The 25,947-nt window shown below is 37.1% G+C and overlaps 1 protein-coding gene and 1 pseudogene across 4 annotated transcripts in view; one reads left to right on the forward strand and one right to left on the reverse strand.

Moving 5' to 3' along the window:
* Positions 1-25,947, forward strand: part of CCDC171 (coiled-coil domain containing 171) — a 388,145-nt gene that overhangs the window by 68,283 nt on the left and 293,915 nt on the right. For all 4 annotated transcript variants that reach the window (XM_066257293.1, XM_066257297.1, XM_066257296.1 and 1 more), the window contains 3 exons: positions 6,375-6,467; positions 18,283-18,443; positions 25,384-25,522. In XM_066257293.1, the coding sequence (XP_066113390.1) occupies positions 6,375-6,467; positions 18,283-18,443; positions 25,384-25,522 (393 nt within the window). The remainder of the gene's footprint in view (positions 1-6,374; positions 6,468-18,282; positions 18,444-25,383; positions 25,523-25,947) is intronic.
* Positions 2,586-4,477, reverse strand: LOC136323692 (acyl-CoA-binding protein pseudogene; annotated as a pseudogene).

Consider the following 25,947-nt stretch of genomic DNA (forward strand, 5'->3'; position numbering starts at 1 on the left):
ACCTCAGTGAGTAACTTTGAGGTGTCTCTGCAAATGGCACAGTTAACCTGGTTAAGATGATGAGCAAATAGAGCTCTGAATATTTGTGCATTCGGCTATTTCTTGAAACTGCTGTAATTTTAGAGTGAGGATTGCTTTAAGTGAGCCAGTTTTATTCAAAATAACCTAGAGAATTCTGAAGAACAAGTATTATTTGGCCCTCAATAAAACAGTTACAAGTTCATAGCAGAGAAGTATAAGGGGTATCCTTTAGAGGCAAGTCAGTTTTCACCCATGATACAGGTCTTTTTTTTTTTTTTAATTAAGCTGCCACTATTGGTTTTTTTGTTTTTTGTTTTTGTATTTTTTCTGAAGCTGGAAACGGAGAGAGACAGTCAGACAGACTCCCGCATGCGCCCAACCGGGATCCACCCGGCACTCCCACCAGGGGCAAAGCTCTGCCCACCAGGGGGCGATGCTCTGCCCCTCCGGGGCGTTGCTCTGCTGCGACCAGAGCCACTCTAGCGCCTGGGGCAGAGGCCAAGGAGCCATCCCCAGCGCCCGGGCCATCTTTGCTCCAATGGAGCCTCGGCTAAAGGAGGGGAAGAGAGAGACAGAGAGGAAGGAGGGGGTGGGGGTGGAGAAGCAAATGGGCACTTCTCCTATGTGCCCTGGCCGGGAATCGAACCCGGGTCCCCCGCACGCCAGGCCGATGCTCTACCGCTGAGCCAACCGGCCAGGGCCCACTATTGGTTTTTTATTTTGTTTGTTTGCTTTTTTTTTTTTTTGACAGAGACAGAGAGAGTCAGAGAGAGGGACAGACAGACAGGAAGGGAGAGAGATGAGAAACATCAATTCTTCGTTGCAGTTCCTTAGTTGTCCATTGATTGATTCCTCATATGTGCCTTGACCAGGGAGCTACAGCAGACCGAGTGACCCCTTGCTTGAGCCAGCTCAAGCTGGTGAGCCTTGGTCAAACCCGATGAGCCCGCGCTCAAGCTGGCGACTCGGGATCATGAACCCGGGTCCTCCATGTCCCAGTCCAATGCTCTATCCACTGCGCCACCGCCTGGTCAGGTATGACACAGGTCTGTTTTTTTACCTTATTTAACATGGAAATACTTATAGGTATGTCAGCGCCTCTTTTGGCCTTGTAATAAGAGCCGAGGACCTAGTATGGTGTCCGGCATATTGTAGGTCCTGTATAATGTTCCATTTTCCTTTTTGGTTGACCTATATTGTAAATATCAATGAGATTATCATGAAAGTTTGCAAACCTGTCCATTTGTTTTAAATAATTTTATAAACCTTTTTATAAAGTATCTTTTCCTTAATAGGATTGAAAATAAATATGTTTGGATTTCTTTGAGGGTAGACTTCAGTGGATTGGATTTTCCTGGCCTGGAGGCCAGCTATTCACTTTCACACAACAATTCCAAGTCACTAAAGAAGCATTAATTTTGCTTCAGACTGGAATTGTTTTTCTTACATAGTGTGCTGGCTACATGCAAAATAAGAGAGCTACTTAAAAATACCCCTCATCTTCAAATATGAATGCTAAGCTTACTAAAGATTTAAAAAGTATGTGTTATATTTTATTGACCTGTTTTGTAAAACACACCATACTGTCATGTCAAATGACAAAATACATATGACTCTTTGAAAACTGTAGAATATTAATATTCAACTGTAGGACTGATATCAATGATATTAATGTAAGTACATTCTCATGTAGATGTGATACTTAGCAACTTAAAAATAGGATCTATTAAAGGTCAGACTAATTGAATAATATTCCTTTTCAAGTTCTTTGATTAGAACAAGGATGATAAATAGTAAAGGGCTCATAGATTTTTCTTAGTTATGACCTTCCCCTCGCAATGTATATGACTCAGGTTAAGTGGTGTGATATCATGGTGCTTCTTTTTTCATATATATATATATATATATATATATATATATATATATATATATACACACACACACACACACACACTTATCAAATAGTTATGAGACTTTGACCCTTTAAGATGTTTTTCTTGGTAATAAAAATACTTTGAGATATTCGGTTTAAGGGTTCAAAGTACAACAACTACTCTTTTTCTCATATACAGGTAGGGAATAAGTATTATAATTAATTGTTAATGCATATAGACTAAATCGGTTATGGTCATTAAAAATATAACAAAATATACTTACCACGAAAATAACCATTATAGACTTAAATCAGTCTGATGATTTAGTCCCTTAGAATCATGTATTTGAAGGTAGATTATTACTATATTGGTTACTTGTAGAAGTGTCTATTAATGGAAATATCAGGTGATAAAATCTGGAAATATAGTAAGATTCACTTTCTATTTAGATAGCCATTGATATTCTGGGGTAAACTCTGTGCAACTGTTTAGAAACAGTGCTACAAACAGACTACTGAGAAATCTCTAACTAGTTTGTACTTGTGTGGTATTTTCTCCCCTTTTTTTCTTTCTTTTTTTTAAATGTACTTTTAATCTAAACTACTCAGCAAGATCAGTAACCATTTCAGCCCCTAATGTGTTAGAGCCATATCCTGGATAGTACTGAGGAAGAGGGTTAATTTAATTACCTCACTTCATCCATGGTATTAGAAAAACAAGGTTTGATATTAGTTGAAATGTGTGGCCAGAAGCCAAACCCAGTCTCTCTATCCCATGATTTTTCTTTAGTTCTTCTACTTTGTTGATGTGAACTTTCATGACCACCTTCTTGGATGTCCCTTTCAGCTCATTTCAGGCATTCTACTGGCCTTGCCTTTCACGTCCAACATCCTAGGCTGTTCTGTGTTTCTGTCACTCCCAGTTACTGGTTTGTAGTGGCCGTAGGTGAACAAGCATCTCATTATCAACTGGCTTGGTCTTGAGGTGCTTTAACATCCTCAGCAGCGTTGTCAGACTCAGCCTGGGACGTGCTGGTGGGGTTGGTTGCAAGGATTCCAGGGAGCTCACAGAGGCGGTACTGGTCAGGAAGCAGTGTTTCCTGTTTTGTTTTTTTAAATGTCCATTTTAGTGTGCTAAATTTTGCATATCAAGTTTCACTGCTTGATTAATTTCTTTCAGTTCTCATATATTCTCTAAGCTGGATATATCTGTTTCAGGAGGAAAGAATGTAGTAGGAACTTTTTTCCCAGTCTTTCAGCAAATGTATTGTCCACGTTTTAATAACTTTTGTGAAACTTTTGAAACAGGCCCATGGAATCTGTGGGAGCAAATGTGGTGCAGAGAATGTCTTGACTTGTTTGGTTAATTCTGTTGCTGAACTGGAGCTCATTCTCCGTGTTACAGTAAAACAATATATATCAAAGGGTTGGACAGGAGACATCAATCTTTATATTTCCTTCTTTAGATAACGAACACAAATGTTTCTTAAAGTGGGGTAGGTGATCTAATTGGGTTTATTGTGATTTAAACAGACATGTCATAAAATAAAAAATAATTAGGATGAACACATAGTATTTACTGAAATAAAAATCTCTCGATAGTATATTGCAGTAGAAAATGGACATGAGAACCAGCTAATAAAAGATAAAATATGTGACTGTGTTGTATTTCATGAAGAATGCTGCTGTGCCTAGTGGGAGGGAACAGATAAAGTGTAGTATAATACTTCTGTTATGGGCAAACCTGTGTGTAGTTAAATTGACTTGTGGTATATATGAATTTGTGTTGGATTTTGTATTTTAATCTGAATTCCATTATGTTTTCTGCCCTTGCTTTCTCAATTACATTAATATTGGATATTAATGAGACAGTTATGCTTGTTGTGCTCATTACCTTAGGCAGTATTATTGGAAATAATTTTTATGAATAGCACATTGATGTTCCTCTAGCACCCTCTGCTGGATATAAGAATTAATTGACCATACTAGAAGATATAAAAAAGTATTAGGAGGGTTGCTTTAATTTAATAATGTCTGTCAACAAAGCCCACTTTTGGAATGACTTTGTTTAAAGATTTAAGATCTTTTTTTTTTTTTTTACTTCCCTTACTGATGAATTGATAGTTTTAGTAATAGTAAACAATTTTTAAACTTGTTTTCTTCTAGATATTTCATTCAAAGTAGGAAAGTATAAAAATAAAGATGTGACTTCTGGTCTATTATTTCAACCCATTTAATTTTGGTCTAGACAGGAAAATAACCTCTTCTTGATTCAGAGTGAAAATGACTTAACTAATTAATGTAACATAACATACACATAAGAAATGAAGACTCTTGATTCTTTTATCATGGAATCATTGAATAGTCTACATTTTAATAAAATATAAGGCTACTATTTTGATAGACTTATGCATATGATTTTTGAAATCTAAAAAATATATTAACACTGTTAGACTGGTTTCTTTCCTCTATTTGTACTTTATTAGCTTTTTCTTGTTCTTATCCTTTAATTCTCAATGTCTATGGGCTATTTCTGTGTGACTGGTTAGACTTCTTCTAACTTACAGAACCAAAAACTATCATACTGAATACTGACAAAGTTGACCTTAATTTTTTTAAGGACAAGAACTTCACCTTGTGGTATTTATATAAACACACACACACAATTGGTATTGGGCTTGCCTTGGGTAATGCTTATTTTAATCTGGTTAAACATAAGAATTTTTCTGTATAGTTGGTACCATGCTTTATACTTACAACCAATGTGGATTCCTGTTCTAAGGATTCAAAGTCAGAAATCAAGAAGCTTGACTGAAGTGGCTGTCACTTCTTTGACATTGTCTTTGGTTCTTACAGTCAGGAATTACTATTTTTTCAGATATATTTCACATCATACATTAATCCATCTAAAATATAGAATTCAGTGGTTTGTAGTATAGCTCTAAATTTGTGTAACATTACCACTATCTAGTTCCAGAACATTCTCATCACTCCAATAAGAAACTTCATGTCCATTAGTAGTCACTACTCATTCTTCTCTTTGCTCCTAGTTACTGGCAAAGTATAAGTAATACTAAAATGACATACCATTACTTACCTATTTGAATGTCTAACCCTCCCCCCCAAAGAAACAAAAAAGTAAGCAAACAAAAATAACCATGTCAAGTGTTGGTGAGGATGTATAAAATTGAAATTGGAAATAATTTGAAAAGCTTTGGCATTAAACACCTTCCATTTGACCCAGTGATTGTATCCTTAACTGTTTACTCCAGAGAAATAAAAGTGTATGTCGATACAAGTGCTCATAACAGTTTCATTTTTAGTAGCTCAAACTGGAAACAACTCATATCTCATCAGCAGGTGAGCAGAAACATCATTTGTGGTATATCAACACACTGGGACACTTGAACAATAAAAGAGAATAAACTATTGATATGTGCAACCATGTGGGTAAATCTCAAGATGATTGTGCTGGGAGAAAGAAGCCAAATACAGAGTGCACTAGTAGTTTTTTAACCTCCAGTCTGTGGACCGGAGCTGGTCCGCCAGGGGTTTATACTCTTCATACAACATGAGGGTAGTTAATGCTTTCACAGAACCTGCAAGAAATTTCTGGTGGATCAGCACCAGTCTGTGAAACTAGTGACATTTGAAAACCACTGGAGTACACACAGTATGATTCAGTTTATATAAAATTTCAGAAAATATAAGTTGATCAGTGGTGACAAAAAGCATATCAGTAGTTACTTCAGGGTAGGGATGTAGTGGTGAGGGCCAGTTGAAGGAATTACCAAAAGGCAAAGTGAATCTTCAAGGGGTATTGGAAATATTTCCTCTCTTGATTATGATTTTGTGGGTGTCTCTATGTGTCAAAAGTTATCAAATTATACACTTTTTTTTTTTTATTTACAGAGACAGAGAGTCAGAGAGAGGGATAGACAGGGACAGACAGACAGGAACAGAGAGATGAGAAGCATCAATCATTAGTTTTTCGTTGTGCATTGCGACACCTTAGTTGTTCATTGATTGCTTTCTCATATGTGCCTTGACCGGGGCCTTCAGCAGACCGAGTAACCCCTTGCTTGATCCAGCAACCTTGGATCCAAGCTGGTGAATTTTTGCTCAAACCAGATGAACCCGTGTTCAACCTGGCGACCTCGGGGTCTCGAACCTGGGTCTTCCGCATCCCAGTCTGACGCTGTATCCACTGTGCCACCGCCTGGTCAGGCTCAAATTATACACTTTTAATATGTGTAGTTCATTTTATGTAAATTATACCTTTATTAAGAAGGAAAAAGAAAGCAAATTCTGGAGCATTCTTCCTGAGTATGATTTTTACATGACTTTTTACATTCCTGCAAAATAAAAAAAAGAGGCCATGTAATTAATCTAAAGTATTAATTACAATTCTGATTGTAGTCATCCACATCCACTTTAAATCCCCATGTTTATTTAAAACAAACTTCTAATTTGTTTTCAGGCAACTACTATAAGAGTGAGGAAATTAGAAGAAAACATTGAAGCAGAAAGAGCAGCACATTTGGAATCAAAATTTAATTCTGAAATTATTCAGGTAAAATGTAAACACATTTTTTGTATGGATTTTACTAAGCTGGGGAAAACAGCATGTATTCAGAGAACTAAGATGTGCATTTAGAATGGGTAGCATATTGTTAGGACATTCATCCTGTTTCCTGTAAGGATATGGTTGAAGATACTCCACTGTTTTAGAGGAGGAGTTTGCACAGTGCAGCCCACAGGCCAGCTTTCACTGCCTGCTCCTGTTGACTTTTATGCTACAGTGGCAAAGTAGAGTAGTCGGTACAGACACCTCATGGCCTGCAAAGTCCAAAATATTTATCATCAAATCTGTTCCAGAAAGATTTGTTGATCATAGTGTTCTTTTTTTTTTTTTTTTAGATTATGAGTTTTAAAATATTTTTTTTTCTTTTTTTTTATTTTTTATTTTTATAATTTTATTTTTTTAATGGGGTGACATCAATAAATCAGGATACATATATTCAAAGATAACAAGTCCAGGTTATCTTGTCGTTCAATTATGTTGCATACCCACCACCCAAAGTCAGATTGTCCTCTGTCACTTTCTATCTTGTTTTCTTTGTGCCCCTCCCCACCCCCTATCCCTCTCCCATTCCCCCCTCCCCCCTGTAACCACCACACTCTTGTCAATGTCTCTTAGTTTCAGTATTATGTCCCACCTACGTATGGAATAATACAGTTCCTGTTTTTTTCTGATTTACTTATTTCGCTTCGTATCATGTTATCAAGATCCCACCATTTTGCTGTAAATGTTCCGATGTCATCATTTCTTATGGCTGAGTAGTATTCCATAGTGTATATGTGCCACATCTTCTTTATCCAGTCATCTATTGATGGGCTTTTTGGTTGTTTCCATGTCCTGGCCACTGTGAACAATGCTGCAATAAACATGGGGCTGCATGTGTCTTTACGTATCAATTTTTCTGAGTTTTGGGGGGATATATACCCAGTAGAGGGATTGCTGGGTCATAAGGTAGTTCTATTTTCAGTTTTTTGAGGAACCACCATACTTTCCTCCATAATGGTTGTACTACTTTACATTCCCACCAACAGTGAATGAGGGTTCCTTTTTCTCCACAGCCTCTCCAACATTTGCTATTACCTGACTTGCTAATAACAGCTAATCGAACAGGTGTGAGGTGGTATCTCATTGCCGTTTTGATTTGCATTTCTCTAATAGCTAAAGAAGATGAGCATCTTTTCATATATCTGTTGGCCATTTGTATTTCTTCCTGGGAGAAGTGTCTATTCATATCCTCTTCCCATTTTTTTATTGGATTGTTTGTTTGTTTGTTGTTGAGTTTTATGAGTTCTTTGTATATTTTGGATATTAGGCCCTTATCTGAGCTGTTATTTGAAAATATCATTTCCCATTTAGTTGGCTTTCTGTTTATTTTGTTATCAGTTTCTCTTGCTGAGCAAAAACTTCTTAGTCTGATGTAGTCCCATTCATTAATTTTTGCCTTCACTTCTCTTGCCATTGGAGTCAAATTCATAAAATGCTCTTTAAAACCCTGGTCCATGAGTTGAGTACCTATGTCTTCTTCTATGTACTTAATTGTTTCAGGTCTTATGTTTAGATCTTTGATCCATTTTGAGTTAATTTTTGTACAGGGAGAGAGACTGTAGTCCAGTTTCATTCTTTTGCATGTGGCTTTCCAGTTTTCCCAGCACCATTTATTGAAGAGGCTTTCTTTTCTCCATTGTGTGTTGTTGGCCCCTTTATCAAAAATTATTTGACTATATATATGTGGTTTTATTTCTGGACTTTCTATTCTGTTCCATTGGTCTGAGTGTCTATTTTTCTGCCAATACCATGCTGTTTTGATTGTCGTGGCCCTATAATAGAGTTTGAAGTCAGGTATTGTTATGCCCCCAGCTTCATTCTTTTTCTTAAGGATTGCTTTGGCTATTCGGGGTTTTTTATAGTTCCATATAAATCTGATGATTTTTTGCTCTATTTCTTTAAAAAACGTCATTGGAAGTTTGATGGGAATTGCATTAAATTTGTATATTGCTTTGGGTAATATAGCCATCTTGATTATATTTATTCTTCCTAACCAAGAACAAGGTATATTCTTCCATCTCATTATATCTTTTTCGATTTCCCTTAACAATGGTTTATAGTTTTCATTATATAAGTCCTTTACATTCTTTGTTATGTTTATTCCTAAGTATTTTATTTTTTTTGTTGCAATCGTGAAGGGGATTATTCTTTTGAGTTCCTTCTCAGTTGTTTCATTGTTGGCATATAGAAAGGCTATTGACTTCTGTATGTTAATTTTGTATCCTGCGACCTTACTGTATTGGCTTATTGTTTCTAGTAGTCTTTTTGTGGATTCTTTGGGGTTTTCGATGTATAGGATCATATCATCTGCAAAAAGTGATACCTTTACTTCTTCTTTTCCGATATGGATGCCTTTTATTTCTTTGTCTTGTCTGATTGCTCTGGCTAGAACCTCTAGTACCACATTAAATAAGAGTGGAGACAGTGGACAACCCTGTCTTGTTCCTGATTTAAGGGGGAAAGCCTTCAGTTTAGTGCCATTTAATATGATGTTAGCTGATGGTTTATCATATATGGCCTTTATCATGTTGAGATATTTTCCTTCTATACCCATTTTGTTGAGAGTCTTAAACATAAAATTGTGTTGTATTTTATCGAAAGCCTTTTCTGCGTCTATTGATAAGATCATGTGGTTTTTGTTCTTTGTTTTGTTGATATGGTGTATTACATTAACCGTTTTACGTATGTTGAACCATCCTTGAGATTCTGGGATGAATCCCACTTGATCATGATGTATTATATTTTTAATATGTTGTTGTATTCGATTTGCTAGTATTTTGTTTAGTATTTTAGCATCTGTATTCATTAGAGATATTGGTCTGTAGTTTTCTTTTTTTGTGCCATCCTTGCCTGGTTTTGGGATGAGGGTTATGTTGGCCTCATAAAATGTGTTTGGAAGTATTGCTTCTTCTTCAATTTTTTGGAAGACTTTGAGTAGAATAGGAACCAAGTCTTCTTTGAATGTTTGATAAAATTCGCTGGTGTAGCCGTCAGGGCCTGGACTTTTATTTTTGGGGAGGTTTTTAATGGTTTTTTCTATTTCTTCTCTACTGATAGGTCTGTTTAGGCTTTCTGCTTCTTCTTGACTCAGTCTAGGAAGGTTGTATTTTTCTAGGAATTTATCCATTTCTTCTAGGTTGTTGAATTTAGTGGCATAAAGTTTTTCATAGTATTCTACAATAATTCTTTGTATATCTACAGTGTCCGTGGTGATTTCTCCTCTTTCATTTTGGATTTTGTTTATATGAGTTCTTTCTCTTTTTTCCTTGGTAAGTCTTGCCAAGGGTTTGTCAATTTTGTTGATCTTTTCAAAGAACCAGCTCCTTGTTCTATTAATTTTTTCTATAGTTTTTGTGTTCTCTAATTCATTTATTTCTGCTCTGATTTTTATTATTTCCTTTCTTCGGCTGGTTTTGGGTTGTCTTTGTTCTTCTTTTTCTAGTTCCTTAAGGTGGGAAGTTAAGTGGTTCACTTGGGCTCTCTCTTGTTTGTTCATATATGCCTGAAGCGATATGAACTTCCCTCATCACTGCTTTTGCTGCATCCCACAGATTCTGATATGTCGTATTGTCATTTTCATTAGTCTGTATATATCTTTTGATCTCTGCACTTATTTCTTCTTTGACCCATTCATTTTTTAAAAGTATGTTGTTTAGTTTCCACATTTTTGTGGGATTTTTTTCCTCTTTTTTGCAGTTGAATTCTAGTTTCAAGGCTTTATGATCAGAAAATATGCTTGGTACAACTTCAATTTTTTTGAATTTGCTGATGTTGTTTTTGTGTCCCAACATATGGTCAATTCTTGAGAATGATCCATGTACACTGGAGAAAAATGTATACTTAGTCACTTTGGGATGAAATGTCCTGTAGATGTTTATCATATCCAGGTGCTCTAGTGTTTTGTTTAAGGCCACTATGTCTTTGTTGATTCTCTGTTTGAATGACCTATCTAGAGCCGTCAGCGGTGTATTGAGGTCTCCAAGTATGATTGTATTTTTGTCAGTTTTTGTTTTAAGATCAATAAGTAGCTGTCTTATATATTTTGGTGCTCCTTGGTTTGGTGCATATATATTAAGAATTGTTATGTCTTCTTGATTCAGTGTCCCCTTAGCCATTATGAAATGGCCATTTTTGTCTCTGAGTACTTTTCCTGTCTTGTAGTCAGCATTATCCGATATGAGTATTGCTACACCTGCTTTTTTTAGGATGTTATTTGCTTGGAGTATTGTTTTCCAGCCTTTCACTTTGAATTTGTTTTTATCCTTGTTACTTAGATGAGTTTCCTGTAGGCAGCATACAGTTGGATTTTCTTTTTTAATCCATTCTGCTACTCTGTGCCTTTTTATTGGTGAGTTTAATCCGTTTACATTTAGTGTAATTATTGATACTTGTGAGTTCCCTATTGCCATTTTATATCTTGCTTTCTGTTAGTTTTGTGTCTTGTTTGATCCTTCTCTTTTGTTTTTCTATCTTTTGTTTTTATTTGGTTGTATTCCATACATCTTTCCTCTGTTGCTATCTTTTTTATCTCATGTGCTTCTGTGGTGGTTTTTTCAATGGTGGTTACCTTTGAGTAATGAAAAGGGTCCCTACCCTGTTCATTGTAGCAAACTATTTTGTGAGTACTTTTGTACTCCATCGTCCTTTGCTACTGTTAATCTCCATCTTCTCCCCCTCTTTCTTTTTGTTGTTGTCACAGTTTAAATTTGGTTTTATTGTGTTCTTCTTGGAGCTTTTACTTGTGGCTCTGTTTTTTTTTGTTGTTTGTATCTGATTGGAGAACCCCCTTTAGTAATTCCTGGAGTGGGGGTTTTCTGATGATAAATTCCCTCATCTTTTCTGTATCTGTGAATGTTTTTATTTCTCCTTCGTATTTGAAGGATAGCTTTGATGGGTATAGTATTCATGGCTGAAAGTTCCTCTCTTTCAGGACTTTAAATATTGGGGTCCACTCTCTTCTAGCTTGTAGAGTTTCTGCTGAGAAATCTGATGATAATCTAATGGGCCTTCCTTTATATGTTGTATTCCCTGGCTGCCTTGAGAATTTTTTCTTTGCTGTTGGTTTGTGTCAATTTCATTATGATATGCCTTGGAGTAGGTTTGTTGGGGTTAAGAAAACTTGGAGTTCTGTTTGCTTCTTGAACTTGAGGCTTTAGTTCTTTCCACAGGCTTGGGAAGTTCTCATCTATTATTTGTTTGAGTATGTTCTCCATTCCATTTTCTCTCTCTTCTCCCTCTGATATACCTATTATTCTTATGTTATTCTTTTTGATGGAGTCAGATAATTCTTGTAGGGCTATCTCATTTTTTTTAATTTTTGAGTCTCTTTCTTCTTCTCTCTGTTGTGCCTCAAGTTGCTTGTCTTCTATTTCACTAATCCTCTCTTCTATCTGACCTGTTCTATTAGCTAAGCTTGTTACTTCGTTTTTCAGCCCGTGAATTGAGTTTTTCATTTCTGTTTGATTTGTTTTTATAGTTTCAATTTCCTTGGACATATATTCTTTGTGTTCATTGAGTTGTTTTCTGAGCTCCCTATATTGCCTTTCTGTGTTTTCTTGTATATCTCGGAGGATTTTTAGTATTTCTATCTTGAATTCTCTGTCATTTAGCTCCAAGGTTTCCAATATATTAAATTTTTTCTCCATAGATTTTTCCTCATCTAGCTGTGTTACCTCTCTTTCTTTTGTATCCATGATATTCGATTTTCTCTTCCTTAATGGCATCTGAGGGTGGTTTTGTTGATAGTATTAATGAGATTTAATAAAGAATAAAAAGTTAAAAAAATAAAAAAAAATAAAAAATCGAAGAGTTGTTTTTTTTTTAAAAATTAATAATGAAATAAAGAAAAATAAAATAAAATAAAAATTTTTAAAAAAGGAAATTATTTCCCCCCTCCTTTTTTCCTCTCCTCTCCTCTCCCCTCTTTCTTGAGAAAATCTTGTGGTGGACTGTGAGTTATAACAAACAATGCCTGTGATGGAGGGCCTGAATTGGTTAAAAGTAATAAAGGGGCAAAAAAGAAAAAAGAAAAAAAAAAAAAAGGAAAAAAAAAAAAGAAAAAAGAAAAAAAAAAGAGCGTATGGACCCACAAAAAGCAAATAAGGAAAAAATTTGGGTCAAGAATAAAATGATTTGCTTTTAGGTGTTGGTTGTCTAAGAGTTATGATGAGTGGAATAAGAAGAAAACGGAAAAATGGGGGGACAAATTAAAAACTTACTATTTAGTGGAACAAGAACTAGATAATATGGAGAGCCAGGGATGGGAGCACTGATAGTGAGTTAAAAAGGTGAAGTAAAAACCCCCCAAAATGCCACAAACATAGGTTTGAGTCCCAGATAAGATAATTTGTTTGTTATTGAGGTTTGAATGAGAGGAGATGTAAAGGAGAAAGGAAGAAACTAATATAGAGGGAGAAAAGAAAGAGAGAGAGAGAAAAAAAAGAGGGAACCACTAAAAGAAGAAAAAAGAAAGGAGAGAGAGAGAGAGTTAAGGGTTTTGGAGTGCAACCCTCATAGAGAGAAAGGAAGAGAAGAGAAAAGATAATGGGAGATGTAACACTTATGGGTAGTATAGTTCAAGGAGAGGAGAGAGTAAGACCGGTAGAGAGTTAATCGGCCAAATTGGAGGAGGAAAAAAAAGTCTCAAGAATGAAGATAAGAGAAACAAACGAACAAATATAATAAAATGTGATAGGTTATAAAGTCTGCAGATTATTCTTGATTTTGAGAGGTTATCTTCTTGCTTTTTCTTTTCTCTCCCTCTTCCTGGTCGGTGACTCTGTACCCCGGGTTCTGTCCCTTTGGCACGCTCAGGTAGAGGCTTGCAGTTGATAAGTCTCTATGGCAATGTCATGTATTGTGCTTTAGTCTCGTGGGAGTCGAGGCTCATTAGCATTTATAGGCTCCGACAGTGAGAGAGTCCGTGTTCCTGGAGCCTTTTTCCTTGTCTTTCCTTCCTCAATTAGTAGCCTGATAATCCAGCTATGTGGTTGCTGCTGCCTCTGCCTGGATAGTAAGAGGCTCAAAGAGCTGGCAACTCCCCACTCTATTTCCACTCAGCACAGGGCTCTGGGTAAGGCTCAGTCAGTCAGAGCTGCTAGCATAATCAGGCGAGCTTTCCGCCCACTCAAAGACCACTGGCTCTGCCACTCTGTCCGGTAACACAAGCGGGCGCTTACTTCTGGGGGGGCGCTTGGAGGAAACTCTCACTCACTGTCTGCGACCAGGATATCCAGCCAGCAGTCTCACGCTCTGAGTGAAACCCCCAACCGCAGGGAAAAGTTGCAGCGTTGGAATTGAGTCTCGCTCCGTCCCCGTGCGCGGCTTTTGCAAGGCGCTGGGGCGGCCCGAGATTCCGCTTTGGCCCACACAAAGGCCCCTGACTCTGCCCCTCTGTGCGATAACACGGGCGCGCACTGCCGAGGCACTCGGAGGAATCACTCACTCCTTATCTGCGCGCGCACACCAGGATATGAGGCCGGCCGCGGTTCCCTCTGAGTGAAACCCTCACCAGCACGGAAAATTTCCACCGTTGGAATTAGTTCTCACTCCCTCCCGTGCGTGGCTTTCCCAGGGCGCTGGGGCTGCCCAGAGACTCTGTCCTCGGCCCACAGAAAGGCCTCTGACCCTGCCTCTCCGTGGGGCAACACGGGCACCCACTCTCGGGGCCTAGGAAGAAATTCTCGCCCACTAACTGCGCACCGACCAGGAGACCGGGTAAAATGGCCACTCCGCTTGTCTTTCTTTGTTTGGGTTTGGCGCGAGTGTTAGCTTGTATTGTCCGGGTTGCCACAGGATCAGATTTTCCTCGGCTTGGATCTGTGTGCCACAGCCTGGTTCGGCCGTTTGTGCCGTGGCGGCCTGGATCTATTCACCCCCTTTGCCGCCTCAGTTTCTATATTCACAGTTACCAGAGAAAGCCGCCCTGTTTAGGTTAGTGAGGAAGGCGGAGCATTTCTTACTCCCTATTTCCTTCGGGGTTTGGTTATATATTTAGCCAATTTTTCACTCAATCATACCTTTGGGTGTATTGCGAGGCATCTGGAAGCTCCAAGTATAGGTTTTTCTGTTTCTGGTTGAAGATCTTGTTGAGTTTTGGGGGAGATTTATCGGTATCGCTTCCTACCCCGCCATTACTCTGACGTCATCCCATAGTGTTCTTTTTATCAATAACTATGAGGTGAATTTATTCTTAAAAACATTAAAAAATATACCTTTATTTATTGTCTATCCTGTGCATTATCACCTGTCAGTGTATTAAAAGCCGAAGGTATAAAAGGCGAAGGAGCTTCTTTTGAAACTTACATTCTCTCATCAGAAATACTGTGTAGACATATAGATAAATAGATAGATAGAAATATGAAGTACTAAAATACTACAGTAACATAATAAAGAGAAGGACTAAATCAGAGAGGGGAATTAAATGAAGGTGTACTAAGAAAAGTGCCTTTACCTGTTCTTAGAGAATGAGAAGGAATTTCTAAGTGAAGTGATGCACTTGGACTGGGGGTTGGTAGACTACTGCCCATAGACCAAGTCTGACCCACAAACACAGCCTACACTGTAAATAAAGTTTTGTATAAAGTTCCATTACTGTAAGTCTGAAGTTACTTAATTTAACTTGGATTTTTTTTAAGACTTAGATTTTTTTCCCTACCCTAAATTTTTGTTACCAGAATTTGCAGTTTCACCTTATTGTTTTAATAAGCCTTCACATGAGATGCAGGTAAATTTGTAAGAATTCTATAATTTTTTTAACTTTTATCTTTAATGAAATGACCCTTTAACCGTCAAAATTCTCAGATGCAACTCTGTGAGTGTGTCTATATATTAAGCAAACTTGTGTAAGATAAGCTTTCCCCCCTAACTATTGGATCACCCAAAATGGTAACAATAAGCAATACAGCTTTCATTTCATGAAAGAAGTATCATTCAAAATTAAGATTTTCCATTGTACCTTATGTCACTGGAAATAGTTAGATCCAGTGAAATTTGCATGAAAATTATTGCATATATTTTAATTATACAGTTAAAATAATATTCAATATGCTATGACTTGGAGAAATAAAAGTTTATATTTGAACCTTGTATCTATAAATATTGACAGATACTTTCAATGAGGTTCACCTAGTAAAAGTTAGTTTCAGACTAGTTTGAAAGCAAATTATACTACCTAATAATTGGAATTAATTACCATCTTACAAACTAGTTATATATTTGAAATTTCTGTTATTACATTTGTTTGGATACTGTGTTATAAAAATGATAAAGTAGTTTCAAAATGGTTGACTCAGAATTGTTAATTTGTAGTCAACTTTTCTTTCACTTGGATTGGTTATCATTTGTGACTGAGTGCATTTTTTTTTAATGAAAGATGATAACAGTATAGTCAGAAGAAAATGTTTCCTGTATTTATTTTACTTGTAAACATTGGATTTAGACAAAACAGCACAGAAAAATAAAGTGTAAAAGACCAAGTTTGAAAATTTACAAAGTTGTATCTACATATTCATTCTATTTTTTTACTTTAGTGCAAAAATGAATGTTTCAATTACTCCAGGAGAAGTTTGCATAATTACAAACGATTTCTTATGATCATTATTTGTATAGATTAATTTATGAACCGTTTTCATACTGTCCTAGGCTTCATTTCTTGGTGAGTTTACCTTTTTAACACAGGTTGTCTTTTGCCATTTCTGGGAGTCTTGTCCCATGCAGAGTTCATGGCTTTCTCTGGTTTCATGGCCCTTTGTGCATGCCTCTGTGACAGGGAGTACTTACCACATGGTCTGTTCTCTCCTAAAAACTATGAACTCCTCAAGAACTAAGTTGTGCCTTTTTATGCTTATTATATATATCTTGAACACTAGTATACTAAGTGCTTAAAAATATTTAAACACTTATTAAATAAGTATAATATATTTATATTTAATATTAAAGATGTTAATATAAAATTAATATTAAATAGATATCTCATTAGATCTTTGTAGCAACCCTGTAAAGGTGATAGTTTGTATATTATTATTATTTACTGCCCAAGGTCCTACAAGTTAATTTGCAAGGCTGGATTTAAACCCAAATCATATGGTTCTAAAGCCTATTACCTATGTAGTGTGAAACATTTTTTTCTACTCTACTCTTGTTTTTTGAACTTTAGCCAACTATTTTTTAATTTAATTTTCTGAAAAGGTAAAATATCTCCATAGTTCAGAAGTAAAAACAATACTAAACAATTGAGAACTCTTGCTTTCACTCACTCCTTCCCGTTTCTCTCCCCTCCTGCCTGCTACTTATTATTTGTTTCATTTGTTTACCTAAAATATAGCATACTATATATTATATATACGAGGAACTTGATTTTGCTCTTTTCAGTATATATTAACAGCCTGACCAGGTGGTGGTGCACTAGATAGAGAGTTGACCTGGGACCCTGAGGACCCAGGTTTGAAACCTTGAGGTTGCTGATTTGAGCATGAGCTCACTTAGCTTGAGCTCAGGCTCATCAACTTGAGTGTGGGGTTGTCGCTGGCTTGAGTGTCAGATCATAGACATGACCACGTGGTCACCGGCTTGAACCCAAAGCTGGCTGGCTTGAGCAATGGGTCACTGGCTCGGCTGGAGACCCCTGGTCGGGCTCATATGAGAAAGCAATCAATGAACAACTAAAATGTCACAACTATGAGTTGATGCTTCTCATCTCTCTCCCTTCCTGTTTGTCTCTGTTTCTCTCTTGCTAAAATAAAAACGCGCGCGCGCGCGCGCACACACACACACAGCTCACAAAAATTAGGGGATATTTCAAAGTGAATATGAAGCGATAAAAAAAAGAAGCATTTGGCTTTTTATTAAACAAGAACATCAGAAAAGCAAATGACAAGTCAAAAAAAGTTGTTTGATTATGCAAATGAGATGCAAAACCAACTTTTATTTAATTGGTGAAAATGCACTATACAAAAAGCTGAAAGTATCTGCACATTCCCTGATCCCCTAATCTTTGGGATTTCCTTTTTAAAAGTTGTTTTCCTCCCTTTTTACAGCTATGTATTTTTTATGGCAATACACTTTATTGTTGGGATAGATAGGGAATGTAATTTTTAAAATGTTCTATTATGTAAAATTTTAAGTATATGCAAAAATACAAACTAATAGGTTGAAGCCCATGTACCCATCACACAGCTTTAGGGTTTATTTAGGCCAGTCGTGTTTTATATTCCCTCTCCTACTCCTCCATCATCAGATTATTTTAAAGCAAATCCCAGATATCATATGTACCATATCCATAAATATTTCAGTCAAGTAATAATACTTGATAATAAAAACTTCACTTTCTTCAGTAAGAAATCTTCAGGAATAAAAAGAGTATTAACTTTCTTAGGTTTATAAAGGTGTGATGATGTTTTGCATAAGAGGGGAAGAAAAATTTCGTTTAGTTAAAAAAACCACTTTTTTATGCTTTATAAAAGAAGTGTCCAAATGGACTAGGAGGTCAATATTAGGCACTCGGATGGGACAGGTTATGTTGTATCAGCCTGTACCTTTTCTTAGTGCAGTTCACTCTATTCTTCTATTCTTCCTCCCTTCCATTGAACTTGTTGAGAAAGGGAATAAACTGTGTTTTGTTTATTTCCCTTTTTAAATCAAAGCAGAAAGAAAGTATTCAGATGAATGATCTGATGGTGTTGATAAAGTATTCTACTCAATTTGAGATTGATGCTTCTAGCATTTCCTGGCTTGCTTTAATTACTTCTTTGTTACCTGATAGTTGCGGATTCGAGACCTGGAAGGAGCTTTGCAGGTAGAAAAGGCCAGCCAAGCGGAAGCTGTTGCTGATTTGGAGATGATCAAGAATGAATTCAAAGAAGTTGAAAGTGCATATGAGCGGGAAAAGCATAATGCACAAGAGAGCTTTGCAAAACTAAGTTTGTAAGTGTTCTACTGTAAAATTCTCTAAATTAAGATAGTTTATGAAACTCATGTGAGTATGAATGTGTAGTATTTTAAATAGTCGTCCCTTTACTCAGCCATAAGAAATGATGACATCAGATCATTTACAGCAAAATGGTGGGATCTTGATAACATTATACGGAGTGAAATAAGTAAATCAGAAAAAAACAAGAACTACATGATTCCATACATTGGTGGAATATAAAAACGAGACTAAGAGACATGGACAAGAGTGTGGTGGTTACCAGGGGTGGGGGGAGGGAGGACATGGGAGGGAGGGAGGGGGAGAGTTAGGGGGAGGGGGAGGGGCACAGAGAACTAGATAGAGGGTGATGGAGGACAATCTGACTTTGGGCGAGGGGTTTGCAACATAATTTGATGACAAAATAACCTAGACATGTTTTCTTTGAATATATGTACCCTGATTTATTAATGTCATCCCATTACCATTAATAAAAATTTATTAAAAAAAAATAAATAAATAGTCGTCCCTTGCCATATTGTGGTTCACTTTTTTGTGGTCTTACTGTATCACGGATTTTAAAATCGTATATATCTAATTTTGTATCGCAGATTTTTCACTATCTCGCATGATGTTGCAGAATATAGGTATTTTTATATATTTATTATTTTAATTTTTTGCAGTAAAATAAGCATTTTCTAGCCTAAAAAAGTGAAAACTATAAAAATATTAATTAGAACACATTAAAAGAATATTAAATTGAAATAAAGCCTTAAAATATATAAAAATCATAAAATAAATATTAGGTCACTACTAAGTGGATTTTTACCTATCGGGGGAGTTCTGGAACCTAATCCCTGAGATAGACGAGGGACCACTGTTCCCATTAATATCAGTGGTGTTGGGTATAAAGGACTTCATCAAGTATAACTGTACTCAGGTTTTTGGATTTTTAAGTATCCTGGCTCTTCCAGGTAGTCTCAGAAATGTAGTTCTTACACTAGAAATTAAATGTATTACTGTACTTTACATTATATCTGCTGAAGTAATACAGTATCTTTAAAGACCTTGACTTTTAGGTCACCTAAATTGGTGTGTGTGGAGATGCAGAATGTTTGTTTGAGATTTTCTAAAACTGCAGACATAATAGTAGGAGTAATACTGCCACTAGTGGCAAGCATGCATGTGGCTCACTTCATGGTTAGTGCTGCATGGTTTCCTTTAACTGATATAATGCCTTATGAGTAGCTACTCTTTATGCCTCAGTTTTACATACATGAAAATTGAGGTTTAATGAGGGTAAGGACACATAGCTAATAAGTAGCAGACCATCATTTTTCTGACTCCTACTAATTTTATTTTAAATTTATTTTATTAATTTTTAGAGAGAGGAGAGTGAGAAGGTGGGGGGGGGGGAGGAGCAAGAAGCATCAACTCAGTAATTGCTTCTTGTATGTGCCTTCACCAGGCAAGCCTGGGGTTTTGAACCTACCACCTCAGCATTTCAGGTGGATGCTTTATCTGCTCTACCATCACAGCTTAGGTCAGTGGTTCTCAAAGGTTTTGAAATCGGGGAGCATTTAAAATCCTACAAATAACTGTAGGTGCACTATATACAAATTTCAGAGAAATATGTTATAATAATTAAGTCAGATATTAAAGAAAAAATATAAAGTCCAAGTATGCTTTTATGATAATTAAATGAAATAAATATGACAAAATTAAATTTATTCTGACATTAAAAAACATTTTTATGTTACATTTTTTGTTACGCTTTTTAGAATTCGTAAAAAAGGGGTTAAAAAATAAAAAAAACAACAAGTTGTCTTTATATATATATATATACAGATACATTCTTAGTAAGATTTAGAAAATTTGGAAGGTCCTGGCACGAATGTGTTAAGATTTTTCATTCTTGTGTTTATGAGAAACATGAGCCTGATATGTTCTAGCGATTTCTTCAAAGTTTGGGCATATATTTGAAAGGCTAACTCTCATTTCCTTGTCAATACATTGAAGAATTCCTCTCTTTTTACTCTTAATTGTGTTGAGGGTAGAAAATCCTAATTCACATAAATAGGATGTTGAAAATTGTAGTAAAATGTTCAGTTTCTTTAGATATTGCCACATATTTTTCTTTAATAGAAATTCAAAAGGCTTCAGGAGACAATTCTTTATGTATAATCATCAATCCAAAACCCCCACCATACATACCATCTTAACTTTACACCAAACAAAGGATAGAAGAAACTTGCCTCCAGTCTTTCCAGGAAACATGGGGGATAGTTAAACAATCCAGCACCACAACTTAACAGCCGTTTGCAACCTAATCAGGCAAGTGAGGTGGAGGTTGGGCAGACTGTCAGCTTACAGCCAATTACCCACACCTCTGTCCCCCAAAAATCTAAACTCCAAAAACCCTGTTGGTTTTTTGGTTCCCAACAGGCACATATTTCTCTGGAATACCATAGGGCACACCTGGAAATCTTCTAGGGTACACCAGTGTGCCCTGGCACACACTTTGAGAACCACTGGGTTAGGCTCTGAGTCCTGCTAATTTTAACTTTTTCAATCCCAAAGCCTCCTTTCATCTGGAATGTTCTGTGGGATGCTTTAAGAAGTTTATAATTTTTAAATGCCATCCCCTCAAAGTCAATAGTAGTCATATTAAACCATTTTACCACCATTGGTATGTGCATGATGATAGGCTGGCAGTTAGGGTTATATGTGTGTGTATATGCATACATATATATGATTTTTAATTAATAAATTTATTTTTATATATATTTAAAATTTTAAAATATTTTTAATGTTTATTTCTATTTATGACATAGATCATGGTATTCCATTTACAGTAGTAATATAAGATTTCTTTTATACTTTATTTCATGTAAGTGAGTTAAAGAAAAATATTGTTTAAATGTAATTATAAAAATAGCAAAAATCATAAAGATGGTACTCAAAAGACAGATGTTTGAAAAAATATAGAACTTTGTCACTGTGACTATCTTTATTAATAATGCTTAAAATATTTTCAACCAGTAGTTCTTTTTATTTATTTATTTATTTATTTATTTATTTATTTATTTATTTATTGTATTTTTCCAAAGCTGGAAACAGGAGGCAGTCAGACAGACTCCCACATGCACCTGACCGGGATCCACCTGGCATGCCCACCAGGGGGCGATGCTCTGTCCATCTTGGGGTGTCGCTCTGCCGCAATCAGAGCCATTCTAGCACCTGAGGCAGAAGCCATAGAGCCATCCTCAGCGTCCGGGCAAACTTTGCTCCAGTGGAGCCTTGGCTGCGGGAGGAGAAGAGAGAGACAGAGAGGAAGGAGGGGGGAGGGGTGGAGAAGCAGATGGGCACTTCTCCTGTGTGCCCTGGCTGGGAATTGAACCTGGGACTCCCGCACGCCAGGCCAACGCTCTACCACTGAGTCAACCGGCCAGGACCTCAACCAGTAGTTCTTAATTGGGTTGACTTGCTTCCTCTAGGATGACTGAAATGATATTCTGTAATATATTTAAACTTATCTAAGAGGTTCCTTACACTATCCTCAAATTCTTGGGTTCTTTTTTCTTTTTGCTATTCTTATTGGGTTATTTTTGCTTCTTTACGTTCCAAATTGCTGATTTGATTCTCTACTTCATCTGTTTTACTGTTGATTCCCTGTAAATTAGAGTTCATTTCAATTACTGTATCTTTCATTTCTGACTGGCCCTTTTTTATGCTATTGAGGTTCTCATTGCGTTCAGTGAGCATCCTTATAACACTGGTGTGTTTTGAACTCCACATATAGTAGATTGCTTGTCTCTATTTTGTTTAGTTCCTTTTCTGGAGTTTTGTTCTCTTCTTTCATTTGGGATATGTTTCTTAGTCTCCTAATTTTGGCAGCTTTCCTGTATTTGTTTCTATGTATTAGATAGAGCTGCTTGGTAGACCGGCCTAATATAGGAGGTGTTCTGTGAAGTCCAGTGGCACAGGCTTCCTGATCACCCAGGCTGAGTACTTGAGGTACACCCCCGTGTAGGCTGTGTACATCCTCCTGTTACAGTTGAGCCTTGATTGCTGTTGGCACATCAATTGGAGGGATTTAACCCCAGGGCGATCAGCTGCAAGGACTGGTTTTGACCACTGATCACAGACCTCCGACCACCATGGGGATCAACTGTACAGAGGCCCACTCCACAGAACAAGACTTACTTCAGCGGGGCTCTGGTGCCTGCTGAGTCTACCCCTTGAGTGTGTCACTTGTGGAGGTGGTTGGGTGGTGGTGCTTTGATTTGGCTAGATTTTAGGCAGTTCTGAATGATGATTGCTGTGTAGTTTAGTTGTAATTTTTATGTGGTTGTGGGAGGAGGCAAGTTTTATATTTACCTATATGCCATCTTGACCAGAAGTTGAGGCAACCACATTTATTTATTTATTATTTTTTTTCCAATACAGAGTCAGAGAGAGGGATAGATAGGGACAGACAGACAGGAACGCAGAGAGATGAGAAGCATCAATCATCAGTTTTTCATTGTGACACCTTAGTTGTTCATTGATTGTTTTCTGATAAGTGCCTTGACCGTAGGCCTTCAGCAGACTGAGTAACCCCTTGCTCGAGTCAGCGACCTTGGGTCCAAGCTGGTGAGCTTTGCTCAAACCAGATGAGCCTGCACTCAAGCTGGCGACCTCGGGGTCTCGAACCTGGGTCTTCTGCATCCCAGTCCGACGCTCTATCCACTGCACCACCGTCTGGTCAGGCAGAGGCAACCACTTTTAATTCTTACCGATGTTTCCTCTGATATTTAACTTCATATTTCTAAATACTATACATTCATATTCTGCCATTTTTTGATTTTCACATTTAAATGTTACCTATGGCCTTTACTTATCTCCACTGTACCCTTTCCGCACATCACCCACCTACTCATTTTCTCCTCCGTCCTTTAATAGTGTTATATTTTTGGGTATTTTTTCTACAGTTTTTTGTGTAACTCCTCTCTCTCTCTCTCTCTCTCTCTCTCTCTCTCTCTTTATTAGGGGAAAGGAGGCGAGATAGGCAGACTGGGAATACCCGGCAACCCCATCTAGGGCCAATGCTGAAGTACGGAGTTAGTTTTAGCATTTGAGGCTGATGCACTCAGACCAGTTGAGCCATTTTCAGTGTCTGGGACCACGCACAAACCAATTGAGCCACTGAATGTGGGTAGGGAAGAGGGAGAGAAAGGGGAGAGAGAAAGGAAAGAAGCAAATGATTGCTTCTCCTGTGTGCCATGACTGGAATCAAACCTGAAACATCCATACACCAGGCTGGTGCTCTATCCACTGAATAACCAGCCAGGGCCATCTTTATATATTTTTATAGCACATTTTATATTCTATTTTGTGTGTTGTCTGTCTATATATGTTGAGGGGAACTTTGTTTCATTCATTGCTGTCTTCCAATGCCTAGAATAGTGCCTGCTACATAAGAGCTGTTTAAGGTTTGCTGAATTATTAAGTGAATAATAAATAACACTTGCCTCATTTTAAATTGGACTAGTTTATATGTTCCAATTGCTACGTTATTTTTAAACTCTCTAATAGAACTGAAAACATCTCATTGTGTTCCTACACCTCAGAAACACTATCATGTTTAAGTTTTCTCTAAGACACATCCCTCTGGCACCTCTTTCTCTACCTCTCCATTCTGGACGATTTGCTTTCAGCTCCCTTTTCACAGTCACCCTGGGGCTTCCCTTCACCAGTCCTTGGAATTCCTCTGCTTTCCTCTGTACTGGATCTCTTGTTTGCTGATTTTGTGCCTTTTTTCTTGTTTGATTTATTCCCTTGTAAAGTAGCTTCTTGAGAAATTACACATTAGAGGAAAAATTTAAAACTTGTGATCTGAAAAAAAAATTTTTAAAAATCTTTGTCTTCTTTCATACTTCCACTGGTATTCATTCAATTTTAATGTCAAGATGTCTGAAGTCACTTGGTGGGTCATCTATAACAAAATTTTGTCTAAAATACTTCCAGGCAACATTTTATCATATGTCCATACAAGAATATAAATATAGTTTAATATCAGCCTGAACAAAATTTAAATATGAAGGCAAATCCTTTGAAAAGAAATTCATGTGTTTTTACAGTGAATATGAATTATTTTTTATTATTTTTGCTTTGGACTTTTCATGCCATCATACCAGTTCCATTTGTACAGACACTCAGGAAAAAAGTTGGCTCCATTTCTTTTCTTTTTTTTTTTTAGTGAGGGGGGGACAGATAGGGACAGACAGACATAAAAGGAGAGAGATGAGAAGCATCAGCTCATAGTTGCAGCACTTTTAGTTATTGATTGCTGTCTAATACCTGCCCTGTTTGGGGGGCTCAGCTGAGCCAGTGACCCCTTGCTTAAGCCAGTGAATTTAGGGCTCAAGCCAGTGACCATGGGGTCATGTCTATGATCCCACACTCAAGGTGGTGACCCTGCACCCAAGCTGGTGAGCTCGTGCTCAAGCCTGACCTCAGGGTTTCAAATCCAGGTCCACAGTGTCCCAGGTCAACACTCTATCTACTGTGCCAATGCCTGGTCAGGCGGCTCCATTTCTAGTGTAATACTATAATTTAAAAATTATTTGATGGGACTGTTGTGTTTTGAGGCAGTTTCTGAGATAATTGAACCATGGTGTGTGGGTTTTGTTCATCCAAAATAATAGTGAGACCAAATCAACAATAAACATATCTTGCTTATAACATTGTGCCTACTACAAATATCTGCTAACAAAAGGGTGATGAGGTGTTACTCATTTAGAGTCAGTTAAGAATATGCAGCCCTTTCTATTTGAAAAAATGAGAGGTGACCTATTAAAGCCTTTTGTCTTTAAAACGTGATATATAGTACATATGCCACTTGTCTTAAAGATGTATAATAGGATTTGATAAAAGCATATTTGAAAAACTTGCTCTGATACTTTAACTTTTCAGATTAGAAAGAGAGTATGTCTCCAAAGACAAGAAACTCAATGAAGAACTTGAGGAACAGAAGAAAGTCATTGTAGATCTTTCAAAGAGACTCCAGTACAATGAAAAAAGTTTCAGTGAATTACAGGAAGAACTTGTAATGGTAAGGATGAAAAAAAGCCCTATGGCAATTATTTTATTGGATCAAATGAGATGTTTAACAGGTTTTTTCCCTCACAACATGCCATGAGATAGTAGTATGAAAGTAATTTTAGTGACATTGACATCAAATTTCAAAAAGAGAAGCTGCCTGACCAGGCAGTGGCACAGTGAATAGAGTGTTGGACTGGGATGCAGAGGACCCAGGTTCGAAACCCTGAGGTCGCTGGCTTGAGCGTGGGCTCATCCGGCTTGAGTGGAGGCTCACCAGCTTGAGTGAGGTATTGCTGGCTTGAGTGTGGGATCATAGACAGGACCCCATGGTTGCTGGCTTGAAGCCCAAGGTTGCTGGCTTGAGTCCAAGGTCGCTGGCTTAAGCAAGGGGTCACTCACTCTGCTGTAGCCCCCTGGTCAAGGCACATATGAGAA

The sequence above is a fragment of the Saccopteryx bilineata genome, chromosome 2, assembly GCF_036850765.1.
Source record: "Saccopteryx bilineata isolate mSacBil1 chromosome 2, mSacBil1_pri_phased_curated, whole genome shotgun sequence".
NCBI classification, from domain to species: Eukaryota; Metazoa; Chordata; class Mammalia; order Chiroptera; family Emballonuridae; genus Saccopteryx; species Saccopteryx bilineata.